The sequence below is a fragment of the Salvelinus fontinalis genome, chromosome 5, assembly GCF_029448725.1.
Source record: "Salvelinus fontinalis isolate EN_2023a chromosome 5, ASM2944872v1, whole genome shotgun sequence".
Classification (NCBI taxonomy): domain Eukaryota; kingdom Metazoa; phylum Chordata; class Actinopteri; order Salmoniformes; family Salmonidae; genus Salvelinus; species Salvelinus fontinalis.
In genome coordinates, this window is record NC_074669.1 from 5,534,590 (window position 1) to 5,557,016 (window position 22,427).

At 44.5% G+C, this 22,427-nt stretch overlaps 1 protein-coding gene across 1 annotated transcript; it reads right to left on the minus strand.

The window, feature by feature from the left end:
• Window positions 1–560: 560 nt before the first annotated feature.
• On the minus strand, window positions 561–21,586 carry LOC129854952 (apoptosis inhibitor 5-like). Its single transcript, XM_055922158.1, has 14 exons — window positions 21,276–21,586; window positions 20,300–20,461; window positions 20,020–20,113; window positions 11,161–11,226; window positions 10,423–10,574; window positions 9,815–10,021; window positions 8,491–8,595; window positions 8,291–8,380; window positions 6,817–7,001; window positions 3,654–3,747; window positions 3,438–3,494; window positions 3,263–3,342; window positions 2,612–2,757; window positions 561–1,563 (listed from the first exon to the last, which is right to left on the minus strand). Exons 1-14 carry the CDS (start codon window positions 21,348–21,350, stop codon window positions 1,484–1,486), a joined length of 1,593 nt encoding a protein of 530 aa, XP_055778133.1. The 5' UTR covers window positions 21,351–21,586; the 3' UTR covers window positions 561–1,483.
• Between the last annotated feature and the right edge of the window lie 841 nt (window positions 21,587–22,427).

Sequence of the window (22,427 nt, forward strand, 5' to 3'; positions counted from 1 at the left end):
TTCCACCCAGCAAATCACAAGGCAGGATGAAGCAATCCACCATAACATGAATATATATTAATTCCTCTCAGATCTACAGGAAACAGTGGGATGTCATTTCCTTCAAGATACCTTACTCTTCCTTTGACAGCAAGGTCACTTGGGCTTCAGAAAACACCCGTTCTTTCACACAAAAAAAGTGAAATCAAATCAAATTAAGGAATCCTAGCAAGTGAAGCTCGATACAAGTTAAAACAAGGGGTTGTTCAGTTGGTCTTATTTTTGTAGCAACATTTCATAACAGTACGTACCAGTACTGTGATTGAGATGTCTGCGCAACAGTACGTACCAACAGCACCGGTTGCGTTCAAATCAACAGTTGCTACGTTTCCTTCAACCTGAATGCCCCCCAGGAGTCTGTTTTGTCTTTTGCATCGATTGACTATACAGACGATACAAAACCAACTATAAAGCAGAGAACCAACAAACAGGTCAACTTCTGTATACTGCATAGTGAGGAAAAGGTTCGAAGGACCATTTGGTAGAAAAATACTCAGCAATAAATCGATCATGTATGCCAATCAGATTTGATTTCCTTTTTTTAATCCAAAAGTTTTTAAATAACATTTATGGGGAGAAATATTTAATTAAAATAAAATAAAAAAGCATGCAAAACATTAATGGAAAACTCAAATTGAGGCTCTAAACTCATTTAAATTTAGTAGAAAAGTTACTTGGAGTTAATTAAAATTGAACTCCCAAGTCCTCTATCTGCCTTGGCTGATTCGAATGACAACCAATGTCCAATTAAACAAATTAACTTTGTAATAATGATCTATTCAGCGTCACAAAACCTGTTTTGCAGAGGAAATAATCTGTTTTTTCTACTACCTAAAAATTCAGAATACATTGGTTTTCAATGCAATTGTCTTATTTTAACAAGGTGTTACACAAACAAAAGGTCATGGTGGTGGAGACATCAATACAAGTTTGATCAAAAAATTCAGATGAAAACATTTCGATTCATACAAAGTAGCGAAGAGGGTAAGCCAATCCAAATCCAAGCTCGAATAAAAAAAAGAAAAGAAGAAATAACAAGAGAATGCATTCGTCAACACTTTATAAAAACTTTTTTTTTCTGACAAAAATATCAAATCAGGTACAACTTGTCAGTCTCTGGTTCCACAAAAATACTAATAAAAAACTAAAACCACAAGGATCTACTTGAACAATCGCTTCACCAGGCAAGAGTGTGAGGGTGGAAATGTCAGGTAGGAACGTCCAAATCCCAGTCTCCTTGACGTGGATTTACTCTGAGGGCAGGAAACGACCAAAAAAAAATTCCTTCCTTTGCACAGGTGTTTGGAGGGCGGAGGAAAAAGAACAAGTGGACACAGGTTGAGGAGCGGTGGTCATGGAGACCCCCTTGGTTACGGCAGGGATCCTGATGTGCTGCAGTTCAGTGTGTGTAGTGTGTGTGTGTAGTGTGTGTGAGATGGTGGACTCAGTAGATTCGGCCTCGGCTCCTGCCTCCCCTGCCTCCGAATCCTCTTCCCCGGCCGCCCCTGAAGCCTCCGCGCTGCTCTGGAATCACAGACGGGCACAACAGACAGGGGATAAGTATGGACAATCATCGTAAGGGCCAGGAGATTTTTCTGACTGTTAGACCTGGCCAGGAATACCCCCTGGGCCTTAGTTTGAAGGGATCCAACAGCCTATAAAAGGAAAAACTAACCGGCTAAAATGGTCATGGGGAAAAACTTCTGGTGTTACTCCATGTGTGTTATAGCTCAAAAGGATCGTAATATGAAGACATTCCCTTCCATTCAGTTGCAGATTTATCAACTGCTCACATGAAACAGAGGGCTCAGCTTGAAAACAATGCCTGATTTGGGTTAATTAAGCAATAAGGCACCCCCAGGTTTGTGTTATATGGCCAATATATCACGGCTAAGGGCTGTGTCCAGGCACTACGCAATGCATCGTGTTTAAGTACAACCTTAGCCGTGGTATATTGGCCATATACCACACCACCTCGGGCCTTATTGCTTATGGCCAATATACCACGGCTTAGGTTGTACTTTGCCTGGACACAGCCCTTGTCTGTGGTATATTGGCCATATAACACAAACCTGAGGTGCCTTATTGATATTATAAACAGGTTACCAACGTAATTAGAGCAGTAAAAATATGTTTTGTCAAACCTGTGGTATATGGTCTGTTACACCATGGCTTTCAGCAGTCAAGCCTCGAACAACCCAGTTTATAACTATCCTTTGAACAAGGTACATTCTAGCATCAAATCATTAGCATGTGCACCTCGGTCACTCGAGTAACACCACCAGAAAGGGTGTACGTGGCCCAATACACGGTGGAAGTGAACAATATCCAACACACACATTGGAGAGGATCAGTAGGCCCCCAAAACATGACCACAGTTCAGTCAGTACATCATCTCACCCAGAGTGACTACGTTACACCAAGGGCATTCTACTTATGTAGGAGAAACAAAACGTCAGAGAATATGAGAAAAAAAAACAGATGTCTGCGCAACGTCCGTCTTCCACCCGGTGCCCCTAAAACCCAGCTATGGCTCAGTGTGCCACCCTCGCCGCCCCAGCGCCACTCTCACCGTTAGAGAAGTTGCCGATGGTGGCGCTGTACTTGCCACTGGGGGGGTTGTAGATCTGCCGTGCATCCCTCCGGGGCAGGGGGGGGGACAGCTGCTTCTTCATGGTACTGCCTGCACCCATATCCTCCCCGGATGGGCGCTTCAGACTGTGGTGGGCAAAGAGGGCAAAGGTCACAGTGTTATGACCCCAGGTGACCTTATCTAATGGTGTTTTATCTGAAGATGTGTCACTGACAAGTTGCTAGTGTCCCTGTATAATGTATTACAAATCCATTCATCAGTCATTGATGTGGGCAGGTCCGTTGACATGAGACTGAAACCCATGAATGAACATTACACTCCAAAAATCAACGTTTGTCAGATGTTTTCCCATACCCTAAGTGACGTAGATTCAGCTAAATTCCACAAATCTGGACACTACATGGTACTTATCAATTCATTTTAGATTTATGGCATAGAGTGCGATTTACAAAACAGACGGCCTGGCATTGAACTCATCCTGACGGACTACTTTTGGAGATCTGAAAACATCTGACCCATTTAGATTTTTTACAGTGTAATGCATCTTTAAGACTGTTAAAAGAACACCTCGTCAGAAACCCGACATTCTGGGTCACCAGATTCCCCGTGACAACATTGAAAGAGGCTTACGCTACTGCCTCAGCCTTCTGGACAGGCTTCCAGGACAGCGTGACTGTGCTCTTGTACGACGGTGGGTTGTGGAAGAGATCCTGCAGAGAAAGGGAACAGTAATGAGAATGTTAGCTAGCGTTTCAGGGTCGACCAAGTGCGTTTCAGGGTCGACCAAGTGTTTCGAACGCCTCACCTTGATCAGAACGTTGATGTTGTTGGTGATCTTCAGAGCCACCACTTTGATCTTGTTCTGAGATGGAAAGACAACATAACCATCAGGGAATACTCACAATAGAAAACTGTCTACAGCGCTTGATTGAAATCAGAACAGCTGTGAGGCTTGTCAAGAAGAAACAAAACAAGTGACGTATCATTGGAGACTAAAACAACAGCCATGATACATAGCTACCTCTTCGGTCTTCAGTGCGTCTCCCGTCTTGCCTTGCAGGGCAACTCGCAGCTGACGAATGTATACCTGCAGCCCTCTGGCGAAGTACTGTAATCTGGAGGCAGGAGAGGAAAAAAAACTAGGGTTATACACCTTTCAAACCAAGATGTTTTTCTCGCCATCTTCAGCATCCCGCCAACTTTTAGTTATACATTTCCACCTACCGACCCAGTAATGATCTCGGTAAAGTTCTGCCTACGGCTTAGTATGAACCGTAGCCGTAATGCTGATGCGGTATTGGCACGCTCTTGGTGGTTGCTAGACAGCTAACTACTATCATCCTGGCAGTTGTAAACTTTGCGAGGCATGTCACTTCATCCATCTCGTCGCGTAGCCCACCACATGCACTGTTGTCTTCTCAACTACAACTGGATGGATCCATAAAGACTTACTGTGGGAATAAATATCACTGAATGACAAAAAAAATGGAAATAAAATAGGCTATTGCAATTGAAGGCATCAAATTGTTGCTTACTGAAACTCCCAAAGTCATCCAATTGTTATAAACTATTCAAAGCATTAGCCTACCTGTGTGGAGTCACTATTTCAGCACCGTTTCACACTGTTTTGAGAGACACGTGGATATTTTTTTATTTTCACTGAATTATCGTTTGGATATTGGTTAGGCTACAATTAGGCTGTGGAAATGTTAGCTAAGTTAAGGCGAGTGCTGCTCATGATCATCTTGTCTAGTTGGCTCATTATTTAGCATTGATCAGTGTTATGTAGTTTAACTAACGGATTGTTTTGCTCCTCACTCGCAGTCGCTTAGTAGCCCAGGCCTACTCCCTACCGGTCGCTTAGTAGCCCAGGCCTACTCCCTACCGGTCGCTTAGTAGCCCAGGCCTACTCCCTACCGGTCGCTTAGTAGCCCAGGCCTACTCCCTACCGGTCGCTTAGTAGCCCAGGCCTACTCCCTACCGGTCGCTTAGTAGCCCAGGCCTACTCCCTACCGGTCGCTTAGTAGCCCAGGCCTACTCCCTACCGGTCGCTTAGTAGCCCAGGCCTACTCCCTACCGGTCGCTTAGTAGCCCAGGCCTACTCCCTACCGGTCGCTTAGTAGCCCAGGCCTACTCCCTACCGGTCGCTTAGTAGCCCAGGCCTACTCCCTACCGGTCGCTTAGTAGCCCAGGCCTACTCCCTGCCGGTCGCTTAGTAGCCCAGGCCTACTCCCCGCCGGTCGCTTAGTAGCCCAGGCCTAATCCCCGCCGGTCGCTTAGTAGCCCAGGCCTAATCCCCGCCGGTCGCTTAGTAGCCCAGGCCTACTCCCCACCGGTCGCTTAGTAGCCCAGGCCTACTCCCCACCGGTCGCTTAGTAGCCCAGGCCTACTCCCTACCGGTCGCTTAGTAGCCCAGGCCTACTCCCTACCGGTCGCTTAGTAGCCCAGGCCTACTCCCTACCGGTCGCTTAGTAGCCCAGGCCTACTCCCTACCGGTCGCTTAGTAGCCCAGGCCTACTCCCTACCGGTCGCTTAGTAGCCCAGGCCTACTCCCTACCGGTCGCTTAGTAGCCCAGGCCTACTCCCTACCGGTCGCTTAGTAGCCCAGGCCTACTCCCTACCGGTCGCTTAGTAGCCCAGGCCTACTCCCTGCCGGTCGCTTAGTAGCCCAGGCCTACTCCCTGCCGGTCGCTTAGTAGCCCAGGCCTACTCCCTGCCGGTCGCTTAGTAGCCCAGGCCTACTCCCTGCCGGTCGCTTAGTAGCCCAGGCCTAATCCCTACCGGTCGCTTAGTAGCCCAGGCCTACTCCCCACCGGTCGCTTAGTAGCCCAGGCCTACTCCCCACCGGCCGCTTAGTAGCCCAGGCCTACTCCCCACCGGCCGCTTAGTAGCCCAGGCCTACTCCCCACCGGCCGCTTAGTAGCCCAGGCCTACTCCCTACCGGTCGCTTAGTAGCCCAGGCCATGCTCTGGACACTACGCTGGCAGACACAGCAAACCTTTTTGCCACAGCTCGCATTGATGTGCCATCCTGGATGAACTGCACTACCTGAGCCACTTGTGTGGGTTGTAAACTCCGTCTCATGCTACCACTAGAGTGAGAGCACCGCCAGCATTCAAAAGTGACCAAAACATCAGCCAGGAAGCATAGGAACTGAGAAGTGGTCTGTGGTCACCACCTGCAGAATCACTCCTTTTTGGGGGGTGTCTTGCTAATTGCCTATAATTTCCACCTTTTGTCTATTCCATTTGCACAACAGCATGTGAAATTTATTGTCAATCAGTGTTGCTTCCTAAGTGGACAGTTTGATTTCACAGAAGTGTGATTGACTTGGAGTTACATTGTGTTGTTTAAGTGTTCCCTTTATTTTTTTGAGCAGTGTATAATATACACATATATCAAATACTACTGCCCACTACAACCTCAGTCATTGTATCATTTGAAATCCAAAGTGCTAGAAGTACAGAGCCAAAACAACTAAATGTGTCACTGTCCCAATGCTCTGAGCTCACTGTGTGTGTGTGTGTCGACTGTAGTCAGGGTAACCCAAGTAGGCCTAGTTTGTTGAATGATCAATAAACACCTATTGATTTCATGTGAACGGCTCAGCCATATAGGAAGCACAGACTAGTAAACATCATTCAACTCAAAATATGCCATTCTAATCTTTTGAAAATACATTATTCGTTTTATGTTTCTTAGGACTTGCATAAAACTATCTATCCAATAGTGGATTTCTTTGTGATGGGTGTATATTCCAACTGATTTATTCAAATAAGACGTCCATCCACATCTGGTCCCACACTGGACGGCATGTAGAAAAGACTTATCCAGGAAGGAATGTGGTCAAAACAGGACTGTATGAACGTGGTTCTAATAAAACATGGCCATATTAAAAACGACAGGCAACATTCAGTAAAGTCTGTATGTAAAAGGGTATTAGACCGACTTCAAAAAATAATACATTAAAACTACGACGCGGTAACAAATCACTAACATTACTGGCATCCACATGCTACAGTAGAGACCGATACAAATGAAACAAAAGCGTTGGCAAAACGCAGATGACTCTGATGAAAATGGGGACCGAAATATAAATGCTAAACGTTCCCACAACACAACAAGACTTTTCAAAAAGACAAGCGAACGTTGCCAAAAACGTTACGGGGCAAACCCTCCTCTACCTGATCTTGAAGTCTTTGAGGCGCTCTGCATTGATCTTGTCAATGAGGAAATCGGGGAGCTTTTTGCCCAGCTGGTGGAAGCTGAAGAGGAGACACTCCACGTAGCTGAACTGCAGCTTGGGCTCGTCGCTCAGTGTGTTCTCGCCGTTCTCACCCTCCGCCTCTGGAGGCAGCGGCATGAACTCCTAGACACAGGGAGGAAGGGTGGACCAGTTAGCCTTTTACCCGTCGGGACCAGTTAAGTCAAAACACACCATAACCAACAACCGGCCTCATACTTCGGCACGGTCTGTTTGGTACATTGGCCTTTCACCAGTCTGATAAATCAGACCGTTACGTAAGCTGGTCCAATAATCAACAACTAGATACAGAGATATGCAGTCTGGTGAAAGCACTCCTAACCCCATAAGGTACCAGTATGGTGAAAGCACTCCTAACCCCATAAGGTACCAGTCTGGTGAAAGCACTCCTAACCCCATTAGAAGGTACCAGTCTGGTGAAAGCACTCCTAACCCCATAAGGTACCAGTCTGGTGAAAGCACTCCTAGCCCCATTAGAAGGTACCAGTCTGGTGAAAGCACTCCTAGCCCCATTAGAAGGTACAAGTCTGGTGAAAGCACTCCTAGCCCCATTAGAAGATACCAGTTTGGTGAAAGCAATCCTAACCCCATAAGGTACCAGTCTGGTGAAAGCACTCCTAGCCCCATTAGAAGGTACCAGTCTGGTGAAAGCCCTCCTAACCCCATTAGAAGGTACCAGTCTGGTGAAAGCCCTCCTAACCCCATTAGAAGGTACCAGTCTGGTGAAAGCACTCCTAACCCATAAGGTACAAGTCTGGTGAAAGCCCTCCTAACCCATAAGGTACAAGTCTGGTGAAAGCCCTCCTAACCCCATTAGAGGGTACTAGTACGGTGAAAGCCCTCCTAACCCCATTAGAAGGTACCAGTACGGTGAAAGCCCTCCTAACCCCATTAGAAGGTACCAGTCTGGTGAAAGCCCTCCTAACCCCATTAGAAGGTACCAGTCTGGTGAAAGCCCTCCTAACCCCATTAGAAGGTACTAGTACGGTGAAAGCCCTCCTAACCCCATTAGAAGGTACCAGTCTGGTGAAAGCCCTCCTAACCCCATTAGAAGGTACCAGTATGGTGAAAGCCCTCCTAACCCCATTAGAAGGTACCAGTCTAGTGAAAGCACTCCTAACCCCATTAGAAGGTACCAGTGTGGTGAAAGCCCTCCTAACCCCATTAGAAGGTACCAGTGTGGTGAAAGCCCTCCTAACCCCATTAGAAGGTACCAGTATGGTGATAGCCCTCCTAACCCCATTAGAAGGTACCAGTATGGTGAAAGCCCCCCTAACCCCATTAGAAGGTACCAGTATGGTGAAAGCCCTCCTAACTCCATTAGAAGGTACCAGTCTGGTGAAAGCCCTCCTAACCCCAATAGAGAGGCTGAGATGCGCTAGGCTGTTACTTACAAGCAGCTTCTCAAACAGCATGGTGAGGTTGGTCTCCACCTTCTCCATGTCCCCACAGAATGGACTCATCTCAGCAAGCAACTTCAGCACCTACACACACACCACATGTCAATGCTATTGTCCCCGGCATGTTGGAGCCAACATGGAGGACTAGTTGCCTGAACTCTGTACGGTTGGTACAGGGGAGGGTGGTAACTGACCTCCAGCTGAATGTCCAGATCAGCCACGGGACTGGTCAGGGAGCTGAGGTTGGGCAGGACGTGGTCACAGAAGTAAGTGACGAAACGGGTGGAATGGACATTTTTCTGGAAGTGTAAAAATAATGAGTTTCAAGCTCAGGAAGTTAAAGTTTATTTGTCTCTGAGGAACATTTGTTATTGGGGGGGGGGGGGGGGGGGGGGCAGAAGCTTGAACAAACATGCATAAATAGAAAATAAGTAAAAATGAGACGTAAAGGCACAAACACAATTAGCATTTTGCAAACAATTACAGTGTATGTGGTGACAGTGAGCATTGTAAAACAAAAGTTTTGCAGTGTTTGGTGATACTGTGTGTGTTGTGAGCAGGAGATAAGCAGTTGCTTCAGTTGGTAAGAGTGTGGCACTAGCAAAGCCAAAGTCGCAGGTTCAAGTCCCACAGGGCACACAAAAATGACTATGAACTCACTGTACTGGAAGACACTAAGTGGAGTATAGTATGTTAGAATGTCTCTGTATCACTCTCAGAGAAGAGGTGGAGTATATTATTATGGCCTGTGTGTGTGTGTATCACTCACAGAGAAGAGGTGGAGTATATTATTATGGCCTGTGTGTGTGTGTATCACTCTCAGAGAAGAGGTGGAGTATATTATTATGGCCTGTGTGTGTGTATCACTCTCAGAGAAGAGGTGGAGTATATTATTATGGCCTGTGTGTGTATCACTCTCAGAGAAGAGGTGGAGTACATTATTATGGCCTGTGTGTGTGTGTATCACTCTCAGAGAAGAGGTGGAGTATATTATTATGGCCTGTGTGTGTGTGTGTGTGTGTATCACTCTCAGAGAAGAGGTGGAGTACATTATTATGGCCTGTGTGTGTGTGTGTGTGTGTATCACTCACAGAGAAGAGGTGGAGTATATCATTATGGCCTGTGTGTGTGTGTATCACTCTCAGAGAAGAGGTGGAGTACATTATTATGGCCTGTGTGTGTGTGTATCACTCACAGAGAAGAGGTGGAGTATATTATTATGGCCTGTGTGTGTGTGTGTGTGTGTGTGTATCACTCTCAGAGAAGAGGTGGAGTACATTATTATGGCCTGTGTGTGTGTGTGTGTATCACTCACAGAGAAGAGGTGGAGTATATCATTATGGCCTGTGTGTGTGTGTATCACTCTCAGAGAAGAGGTGGAGTACATTATTATGGCCTGTGTGTGTGTGTATCACTCACAGAGAAGAGGTGGAGTATATTATTATGGCCTGTGTGTGTGTGTATCACTCTCAGAGGTGGAGTATATTATTATGGCCTGTGTGTGTGTGTATCACTCACAGAGAAGAGGGGCAGGGCCTGGCGCGTGCACTGCAGCAGGCGGTCCACAGTGTCGGGGTCAGCGGGGTTCAGGGCCTGCTCCAGAAAGGCCTGCTCCACCACCAGCTCCACCAGCTGCTGCCGTCCACTCATCGTCTGCAGGCCCTTCAGCACCATCAGGATACGCATCAGCAGCACAAACTCTTCCCCAGTCACATCCTCCAGCACCTGGTGTAGGAACAGGTCAACGTGGGACACAGGTCAACGTGGGACACAGGGCTGGGTCGTGTTCAGAAGGCACCAAACAGAAGAAAACTGACTGAAACTGGGAGGGACTACCAGGACCTGTCCAACAAGAAAGTAATTTTTTTGCTTTCAAGACGTTTTTGCTACGATGTGCTCTAATAAAAATGACCCAGGAGTCACCAGCTAGAAATATATCCTACATCCAACTAGGTGACAGATCCCTCCTACAGAGCTCTTGTATTCAGTTTGTCAATTAATAGTAATAAAAACAAATTCTAATCTATCCAAGCCCTTTCACAAAGAGCTCTACTAACCAGCCCCAAGCAGGGAGTTAGTTCACCAAGCGGATCGATGCTACCAAAGCAGAGTGCTATGGAACAGACCTTCTTTGTCTCGGTGAAGATGTAGTCCTCCACCTCCTTGGTCATGGCGTCCTCAGGCATGGTCTTCAGCTTGATGGAGAGGAACTTGATGGCCCTCTCCCTTACTATGTCCTCCCCCTGCAGGATCTGAGAGAACAGACCTCCTAGTGTAGCTGAGACAGAATAGAGAAATACACTTTGGTTAGCCACAGGACATAAAGAGGCTATGCAGAAGTCCTGCCTCTGGGGGGAGGGGGGGGGGGGCGCTCGAGGCAAAAAAAGGGTATTATAACCATGTTATGCTCACCTCAACGAACTAACTATGACTACCCACTAACTATGATGGTTCATTTAATATTTATAACTATTCCGGTGCCTAGTTCACCCATTCATTTGGAATTAAGGCCTACCACATGTTTACTAACGCGTTGTTCAGAGTTCTACATAACAAACAGCGTGGAATACAGACAGGTATGAAAACAGCTGAAAAAAAATACAATTTCTTTTGAACTACTCTTTTCTTTTTAGAGCGTTGCACAAATACAAGAGCACGAGGCAGGGCGCCCTGCCTGTTCACTAGTGTACACAAGAGCACGAGGCAGGGCGCCCTGCCTGTTCACTAGTGTACACAAGAGCACGAGGCAGGGCGCCCTGCCTGTTCACTAGTGTACACAAGAGCACGAGGCACTGCATCCTGCCTGCATCCTACTCATACATGAGATAAAATGTAAAAAAATGTTTTAAAAAATGGACACTTACCCTTCGCGTCCATCTTGAAGATGGAGACCAGCGCTGTGTTCACTTGGTTGAATTCGGCCGAATCGTCTGTAAACAACAACGTAGAAGAGAGTATAAATATTGGTCCAACAGCATCCCAGACGGTACATATCTCCTATTGACACCGACCCAAACACCATGGTATACATAATGTCCACTCCCAGGAGAGTACAAACACCACCATGGTATACATAATGTCCACTCCCAGCAGAGTACAAACACCATGGTATACATAATGTCCACTACCAGAGAGTACAAACACCACCATGGTATACATAATGTCAACTCCCAGGAGAGTACAAACACCACCATGGTATACATAATGTCCACTCCCAGCAGAGTACAAACACCACCATGGTATACATAATGTCCACTCCCAGGAGAGTACAAACACCACCATGGTATACATAATGTCCACTCCCAGCAGAGTACAAACACCATGGTATACATAATGTCCACTACCAGCAGAGTACAAACACCATGGTATACATAATGTCCACTACCAGGAGAGTACAAACACCATGGTATACATAATGTCCACTCCCAGCAGAGTACAAACACCATGGTATACATAATGTCCACTACCAGGAGAGTACAAACACCACCATGGTATACATAATGTCCACTACCAGGAGAGTACAAACACCACCATGGTATACATAATGTCCACTCCCAGCAGAGTACAAACACCACCATGGTATAGATAATGTCCACTCCCAGGAGAGTACAAACACCATGGTATACATAATGTCCACTCCCAGCAGAGTACAAACACCACCATGGTATACATAATGTCCACTCCCAGGAGAGTACAAACACCATGGTATACAAAATGTCCACTCCCAGGAGAGTACAAACACCACCATGGTATACATAATGTCCACTCCCAGGAGAGTACAAACACCACCATGGTATACATAATGTCCACTCCCAGGAGAGTACAAACACCATGGTATACATAATGTCCACTCCCAGCAGAGTACAAACACCACCATGGTATACATAATGTCCACTCCCAGGAGAGTACAAACACCATGGTATACATAATGTCCACTCCCAGGAGAGTACAAACACCATGGTATACATAATGTCCACTCCCAGCAGAGTACAAACACCATGGTATACATAATGTCCACTCCCAGGAGAGTACAAACACCATGGTATACATAATGTCCACTACCAGCAGAGTACAAACACCATGGTATACATAATGTCCACTCCCAGCAGAGTACAAACACCACCATGGTATACATAATGTCCACTCCCAGGAGAGTACAAACACCATGGTATACATAATGTCCACTCCCAGGAGAGTACAAACACCATGGTATACATAATGTCCCCTACCAGCAGAGTACAAACACCACCATGGTATACATAATGTCCACTACCAGCAGAGTACAAACACCACCATGGTATACATAATGTCCACTCTCAGGAGAGTACAAACACCACCATGGTATACATAATGTCCACTCCCAGGAGAGTACAAACACCATGGTATACATAATGTCCACTACCAGCAGAGTACAAACACCACCATGGTATACATAATGTCCACTACCAGGAGAGTACAAACACCATGGTATACATAATGTCCACTCCCAGCAGAGTACAAACACCATGGTATACATAATGTCCACTACCAGGAGAGTACAAACACCACCATGGTATACATAATGTCCACTACCAGGAGAGTACAAACACCACCATGGTATACATAATGTCCACTCCCAGCAGAGTACAAACACCACCATGGTATACATAATGTCCACTCCCAGGAGAGTACAAACACCACCATGGTATACATAATGTCCACTCCCAGGAGAGTACAAACACCACCATGGTATAGATAATGTCCACTCCCAGGAGAGTACAAACACCATGGTATACATAATGTCCACTCCCAGCAGAGTACAAACACCACCATGGTTTACATAATGTCCACTCCCAGGAGAGTACAAACACCATGGTATACAAAATGTCCACTCCCAGGAGAGTACAAACACCACCATGGTATACATAATGTCCACTCCCAGGAGAGTACAAACACCACCATGGTATACATAATGTCCACTCCCAGGAGAGTACAAACACCATGGTATACATAATGTCCACTCCCAGCAGAGTACAAACACCACCATGGTATACATAATGTCCACTCCCAGGAGAGTACAAACACCATGGTATACATAATGTCCACTCCCAGGAGAGTACAAACACCATGGTATACATAATGTCCACTCCCAGCAGAGTACAAACACCATGGTATACATAATGTCCACTCCCAGGAGAGTACAAACACCATGGTATACATAATGTCCACTACCAGCAGAGTACAAACACCATGGTATACATAATGTCCACTCCCAGGAGAGTACAAACACCATGGTATACATAATGTCCACTCCCAGGAGAGTACAAACACCATGGTATACATAATGTCCCCTACCAGCAGAGTACAAACACCACCATGGTATACATAATGTCCACTACCAGCAGAGTACAAACACCACCATGGTATACATAATGTCCACTCTCAGGAGAGTACAAACACCACCATGGTATACATAATGTCCACTCCCAGGAGAGTACAAACACCATGGTATACATAATGTCCACTACCAGGAGAGTACAAACACCATGGTATACATAATGTCCACTCCCAGCAGAGTACAAACACCACCATGGTATACATAATGTCCACTCCCAGGAGAGTACAAACACCACCATGGTATACATAATGTCCACTCCCAGCAGAGTACAAACACCACCATGTTATACATAATGTCCACTCCCAGAGAGTACAAACACCACCATGGTATACATAATGTCCACTACCAGGAGAGTACAAACACCACCATGGTATACATAATGTCCACTCCCAGGAGAATACAAACACCATGGTATACATAATGTCCACTACCAGCAGAGTACAAACACCACCATGGTATACATAATGTCCACTCCCAGGAGAGTACAAACACCATGGTATACATAATGTCCACTCCCAGCAGAGTACAAACACCACCATGGTATACATAATGTCCACTCCCAGGAGAGTACAAACACCACCATGGTATACATAATGTCCACTACCAGGAGAGTACAAACACCACCATGGTATACATAATGTCCACTCCCAGGAGAGTACAAACACCACCATGGTATACATAATGTCCACTCCCAGGAGAGTACAAACACCACCATGGTATACATAATGTCCACTCCCAGGAGAGTACAAACACCACCATGGTATACATAATGTCCACTACCAGGAGAGTACAAACACCATGGTATACATAATGTCCACTCCCAGGAGAGTACAAACACCATGGTATACATAATGTCCACTCCCAGCAGAGTACAAACACCATGGTATACATAATGTCCACTACCAGGAGAGTACAAACACCATGGTATACATAATGTCCACTCCCAGCAGAGTACAAACACCATGGTATACATAATGTCCACTCCCAGCAGAGTACAAACACCACCATGGTATACATAATGTCCACTACCAGGAGAGTACAAACACCACCATGGTATACATAATGTCCACTCCCAGGAGAGTACAAACACCATGGTATACATAATGTCCACTCCCAGCAGAGTACAAACACCACCATGGTATACATAATGTCCACTCCCAGGAGAGTACAAACACCATGGTATACATAATGTCCACTCCCAGGAGAGTACAAACACCATGGTATACATAATGTCCACTCCCAGCAGAGTACAAACACCATGGTATACATAATGTCCACTACCAGCAGAGTACAAACACCACCATGGTATACATAATGTCCACTCCCAGGAGAGTACAAACACCACCATGGTATACATAATGTCCACTCCCAGGAGAGTACAAACACCACCATGGTATACATAATGTCCACTCCCAGGAGAGTACAAACACCATGGTATACATAATGTCCACTCCCAGGAGAGTACAAACACCATGGTATACATAATGTCCACTACCAGCAGAGTACAAACACCACCATGGTATACATAATGTCCACTACCAGCAGAGTACAAACACCACCATGGTATACATAATGTCCACTCTCAGGAGAGTACAAACACCACCATGGTATACATAATGTCCACTCCCAGGAGAGTACAAACACCATGGTATACATAATGTCCACTACCAGCAGAGTACAAACACCACCATGGTATACATAATGTCCACTACCAGGAGAGTACAAACACCACCATGGTATACATAATGTCCACTCCCAGCAGAGTACAAACACCATGGTATACATAATGTCCACTCCCAGGAGAGTACAAACACCATGGTATACATAATGTCCACTACCAGCAGAGTACAAACACCATGGTATACATAATGTACACTCCCAGGAGAGTACAAACACCACCATGGTATACATAATGTCCACTCCCAGGAGAGTACAAACACCATGGTATACATAATGTCCACTACCAGGAGAGTACAAACACCATGGTATACATAATGTCCACTCCCAGCAGAGTACAAACACCACCATGGTATACATAATGTCCACTCCCAGGAGAGTACAAACACCACCATGGTATACATAATGTTCACTCCCAGCAGAGTACAAACACCACCATGGTATACATAATGTCCACTCCCAGAGAGTACAAACACCACCATGGTATACATAATGTCCACTACCAGGAGAGTACAAACACCACCATGGTATACATAATGTCCACTCCCAGGAGAATACAAACACCATGGTATACATAATGTCCACTACCAGCAGAGTACAAACACCACCATGGTATACATAATGTCCACTCCCAGGAGAGTACAAACACCATGGTATACATAATGTCCACTCCCAGCAGAGTACAAACACCACCATGGTATACATAATGTCCACTCCCAGGAGAGTACAAACACCACCATGGTATACATAATGTCCACTACCAGGAGAGTACAAACACCACCATGGTATACATAATGTCCACTCCCAGGAGAGTACAAACACCACCATGGTATACATAATGTCCACTCCCAGGAGAGTACAAACACCACCATGGTATACATAATGTCCACTCCCAGGAGAGTACAAACACCACCATGGTATACATAATGTCCACTACCAGGAGAGTACAAACACCATGGTATACATAATGTCCACTCCCAGGAGAGTACAAACACCATGGTATACATAATGTCCACTCCCAGCAGAGTACAAACACCATGGTATACATAATGTCCACTACCAGGAGAGTACAAACACCATGGTATACATAATGTCCACTCCCAGCAGAGTACAAACACCATGGTATACATAATGTCCACTCCCAGCAGAGTACAAACACCACCATGGTATACATAATGTCCACTACCAGGAGAGTACAAACACCACCATGGTATACATAATGTCCACTCCCAGGAGAGTACAAACACCATGGTATACATAATGTCCACTCCCAGCAGAGTACAAACACCATGGTATACATAATTTCCACTCCCAGCAGAGTACAAACACCACCATGGTATACATAATGTCCACTACCAGGAGAGTACAAACACCACCATGGTATACATAATGTCCACTCCCAGGAGAGTACAAACACCACCATGGTATACATAATGTCCACTCCCAGCAGAGTACAAACACCATGGTATACATAATGTCCACTCCCAGGAGAGTACAAACACCACCATGGTATACATAATGTCCACTCCCAGGAGAGTACAAACACCACCATGGTTTACATAATGTCCACTCCCAGGAGAGTACAAACACCATGGTATACATAATGTCCACTCCCAGCAGAGTACAAACACCACCATGGTATACATAATGTCCACTCCCAGGAGAGTACAAACACCACCATGGTATACATAATGTCCACTCCCAGGAGAGTACAAACACCACCATGGTATACATAATGTCCACTCCCAGCAGAGTACAAACACCACCATGGTATACATAATGTCCACTCCCAGGAGAGTACAAACACCATGGTATACATAATGTCCACTCCCAGGAGAGTACAAACACCATGGTATACATAATGTCCACTACCAGCAGAGTACAAACACCACCATGGTATACATAATGTCCACTCTCAGGAGAGTACAAACACCACCATGGTATACATAATGTCCACTCTCAGGAGAGTACAAACACCACCATGGTATACATAATGTCCACTCCCAGGAGAGTACAAACACCATGGTATACATAATGTCCACTCCCAGCAGAGTACAAACACCATGGTATACATAATGTCCACTACCAGCAGAGTACAAACACCATGGTATACATAATGTCCACTCCCAGGAGAGTACAAACACCACCATGGTATACATAATGTCCACTCCCAGGAGAGTACAAACACCATGGTATACATAATGTCCACTCCCAGGAGAGTACAAACACCATGGTATACATAATGTCCACTCCCAGGAGAGTACAAACACCACCATGGTATACATAATGTCCACTCCCAGCAGAGTACAAACACCACCATGGTATACATAATGTACACTCCCAGGAGAGTACAAACACCACCATGGTATACATAATGTCCACTCCCAGCAGAGTACAAACACCACCATGGTATACATAATGTCCACTACCAGGAGAGTACAAACACCATGGTATACATAATGTCCACTACCAGGAGAGTACAAACACCATGGTATACATAATGTCCACTACCAGCAGAGTACAAACACCACCATGGTATACATAATGTCCACTACCAGCAGAGTACAAACACCATGATATACATGATGTCCACTCCCAGCAGAGTACAAACACCACCATGGTATACATGATGTCAACTCCCAGCAGAGTACAAACACCACCATGGTATACATAATGTCCACTCCCAGCAGAGTACAAACACCATGGTATACATAATGTCCACTACCAGCAGAGTACAAACACCACCATGGTATACATAATGTCCACTCCCAGGAGAGTACAAACACCACCATGGTATACATAATGTCCACTCCCAGGAGAGTACAAACACCACCATGGTATACATAATGTCCACTCCCAGCAGAGTACAAACACCATGGTATACATAATGTCCACTACCAGGAGAGTACAAACATTTCCCATCAACAGGGCATGTGCTACATTGGTTTGATACAAGGTACGAGTGTTGCTCGGCATACCGGTAACGTTCCCATGGTAATCGTACATTACCAAAACATCACAATACCAACAGTTTTATTATAACGCAGTAATGTTTAATATGATGCTACCGATTTTTTCAGCCCTACCGAACCTGCTGGCGCTTGCTATAAAATGTTTATAAATTCAGTTGAATTCAAGCAACAGCCACTGGTATGCGCCAGTTCAATAACATCCACCTCACTCGCCTGCTTCTGGGCCTTCCCTGTATATAGTCTTGCTATTGTACTGCTGCTCTTTAAATACTTGTTACTTTTATTTCTTAAAACTGCATTGTTGGTTAGGGGCTCATAAGTAAGCATTTCACTATAAGGTCTACACCTGTTGTATTCGGCGCCTGTAACAAATACAATTTAATTTGATCTATTCCTCTATCAGTTTTTAAAATGGAATTTAGCCATGATGGCCAGTGGGATTTAATAAATGTATTTAACCTTTATTTAAGCAGACAAATCAGCTAAGAACAAATTCCTATTTACAATGACAGCCTACCAAAAGGCCTCCTGCGGAGATGGGGATAAAATGTTGTTTAAAACAATAACATGACAAAACACACATCACAACATAAAGAGAAACCTAAGACAACAACATAGCATGGCAGCAACACATGACAACACAGCATGGTAGCAGGCACAAAACAGGGTACTAACATTGAGCACGGACAACAGCACAAAGGCCAAGAAGGTAGAGACCACAATGCATCACTGCAGTCCTTGAGTCTTCTGTTACATTTGTTACATCGGAGTAGAGCGAGCAAAGTTGATACAATATATAATTTCATTGCCTATTATAACTATGAGCACAGGCCAGTCTGAGTAGACTGCAAATTCGCTGTGACGCAGCCTCCCGAGTGCCAGAGAGAGTCAATTGAGCACAAGCCTCAACGGGTAAAAATATGATCCATATTACCAGAGACACCTCTTTTCTTTCTATGGGATTCCTTTCTAACAGTTTTATCCCCCTATTATAAATGTCTTTTAAATTATTTCCTCCTTGCACTGTCTGTTATGTATAAATCTTTTTACTGACCAAAGGAGATATGAAGAATTATTTTCTATAATACTTTATATAATTTCACAAACCATGCCGCGGGCCGTTTTAAACTAATCCGGGGTAACCAATTATTGGTTTGATAACAATGTTGTTCAGTCATGTTACCTAGCTAGCTAACAACCCGGTAACTTGACAGTAGTGTCTAGGCTAATTTGATAGGCCCAGGAAGGAAGGTAAAAGGGTCTGCTACTCATCACATGTGCTTCAAAAAAAAAAAGAAGGAAGGATTCATGTAGGCCTAAACTATATTAAAAACATTCTCCTTCTGGTGTTACTTCAATTCTGTTTGGTGCCTAACATTTTAAAAGTTGGGAGCAGTGTGTTTATGAGAGAGAAGGAAACAGAGTGTGATGAAGGGAGGGAGATGTGTGTTAGTGGGAGAGAGTAGTGTGTGTGTTTATGAAGGATTCGATGTGTGTTACTGTACTGTTTCATGCAGTATTTTCCCTTACTGCCATAATGATATGCAGATCAGTATGCATATGTATTCCACTAGGCCACTCCCCCCTCTGTGGTAAAAGCAATACTTGGCCTGGTATCGAAATTAAAATGTTCGTATCACAACAACCCCAAGTTACATGTGAAAATGTCTAGGCGGGTTAGCTTAAGAGTATTGTACCTGTCTGGAGAAGCTGGGTGAGGATATCTGCTACCCTGACGATGTTCTCCCCGGCTGCGAAACGGGGGAGCTCTTTGATGGCCTGCCTCCGAATCTACAGGAGGAAAGACGAAGAACCAACAACCGGTGAGCAACGCAGTAGTAGGACTACTGTGACCAGGCATTAGATATACAGCTACACTTATATATTGATTGATTAAAATCAAACATTTTTTTCTTTCTTCCCCATTCTGCACAATGGAATTACCCAAATGGATACGATAGTGCCTAAAATCCTTACCGAGACGTCTTCATCCTCACACAGGTCAAGCTGAGCGTTGATTGCTGCATCCGCCAGCTCTGGGAAACTGCTGAAGAATTTGGGAATGAACTGTGCTGCCAAGCGCTTCTCTTTAGGACCCCCTTTCACGCCATCAAGGATCACCTGATAGGCATCTTTGTGCTGGAGGATAGATCCAAACAATTAGATACATTAACAAGTTTGTAATATTAGGACATCACTGTCCAACTTGAATGCAAAAGCTTCCAGTTTAGTGTTGGTCAAAATACTGAGTAGACTAGAGATGAGACTTCTGCTCAACAAGCAAGCAATACTTGAATCCCTTGCCATTATACTAGCAAGTTGTCAGTAGTGTAGCTACCTAACTTAGCTAGTTAACAACACTTTAGTAAGAGAGCGCCTTTGATTTTGACATTGTAAATCTAACCAGTATGACAAGTTGCAAATAATGCCATGGTTCAATTACTTTTTTTTTCAGGAGCTGTGCAAGGCAATCAGAGTTAGTTAGCTATCCGCTATTTAGCTAGTGGGATAGGGGTCAGGTCAAATAAATTGGCTAGCATGAAGCTAGCTAGCTGTCTGTGTTCTCTGTTTTGACTTCGCTAAGCCTACTAAAATGTATTAAAAACATCGTCAAGTAACTAACTAGTTACCTTGCTTGCTATACATGTAAATTAATAGCACATAGTTAACGTTAGTTCCATGAGTTACCTGGAAAGCTACGATACAAACGCCGGGTAAATCAAGTGAAACAGGATTAGCTAGCAAATTAGGCCCATTTTAGCTTGCTAGCAGGCTAACATTAGTTTAACATGAGATGCTAACTAGCTAGTTACTATACTTAACCAATGCGTGTGGTTCGGCCTAACTTTCACCTCTGGCTTCCACTACTGTACCTTATTTGAAGAAAAAAAGTGGAGCTACCCTGGAAGATACTTCAATTACTTAGATAACTAGACATCCATCTCATGCATACCTGGCTCAGATCCTCCGGCTTGGCATCAGCGAGAATCCCATAGTTACGATACAGCTCCTCGATAGTGACCGCCATCAGCGTGCGTCCAACTGCGTGTTGTCGAGATGATAATACAAACAATATTCCACCGATATGACTTTAAATAATTTCCTTTAAGTCCAGAATTTCTCCAAACATAAACAATATTACGTGCTGTGTACTGGAAAAGGGGATGGGGAGAGGAAATTTCTAGAACGCTGCGAATGAAACCCCGTTGTCCGTTCCAACAACGTACACTAGCCTTGCTACGAAAATTAGTATCAGGAAGTACATTAGTGCGCATGCGCTTGCTTCAGGGACTCACGTCAACGTTCTGGAACGCGCGGACTAGATTTCTCAAGTTCATCTTCCCTACAATACTGTAGTTTACACTGTCCGAGTGAAGTTATACATTTGATGACAGTGATGGCAAACGCATATCCTATACATAAAGTAGGGACAATGGACCTTTAATTTCACTGTATGATACATTTTTAATGGCACAGCTTTCGGACCAATTCGAGCGCATCCAAAAGCAATGTTCAGTGGTGGAAAAAAGTACCCAATTTTTACACTTTTAATTTTATTTGTTATTAAGACGACTCAAGTAATAGTTTAAAGTCACCTAGTAAAATACTAATTGAGTAAAAGTCTAAAAGTACAGTATTTGGTTTTAAATATACTTATAAAAGAAAACTATAAATCATTGCAAATGTCTTATATGAAGCAAACTAGATTATTTATTTTTATATAAAACAATGTATGGTTAGCCAGGGGCTCTCCAACACTCAGACATCTTTTACAAACGAAGCATTTGTGTTTAGTGAGTTCGCCAAATCAGAAGCAGTAGAGATGACGCGCGTTCTCGTGATAAGTGCATGAATTTCACCATTTTCCTGTCCTGCTTTGCATTCGGGAATGTTACGAGTAAGTCTGAGTGTCAAGGAAAGTGCATGGGAGTAAAGAGTACATATTTTCTTCAGGACTGTAGTAGAGTAAAACTAAAACTTGTCAAATCTAAATAGTAAAGTACAGATACAAAAACTACTTAAGTAGTACTTCAAAGTATTTTTACGTATTTACTTTACACCACTAAAAATGGTTTAATCCATGTTGTTTCAATACACAAACCAA

Coding starts and splice junctions, on each gene's coding strand:
- LOC129854952 (XM_055922158.1), bottom strand. CDS start 21,350: ATGGCGGTCACTATCGAGGAGCTGTATCGTAACTATGGGATTCTCGCT. Junction 20,114..20,299: donor GTGAGGATGAAGACGTCTCG/GTAAGGATTTTA, acceptor TTCCTCCTGTAG/ATTCGGAGGCAGGCCATCAA. Junction 7,002..8,290: donor TGCTGTTTGAGAAGCTGCTT/GTAAGTAACAGC, acceptor CCCTGTGTCTAG/GAGTTCATGCCGCTGCCTCC.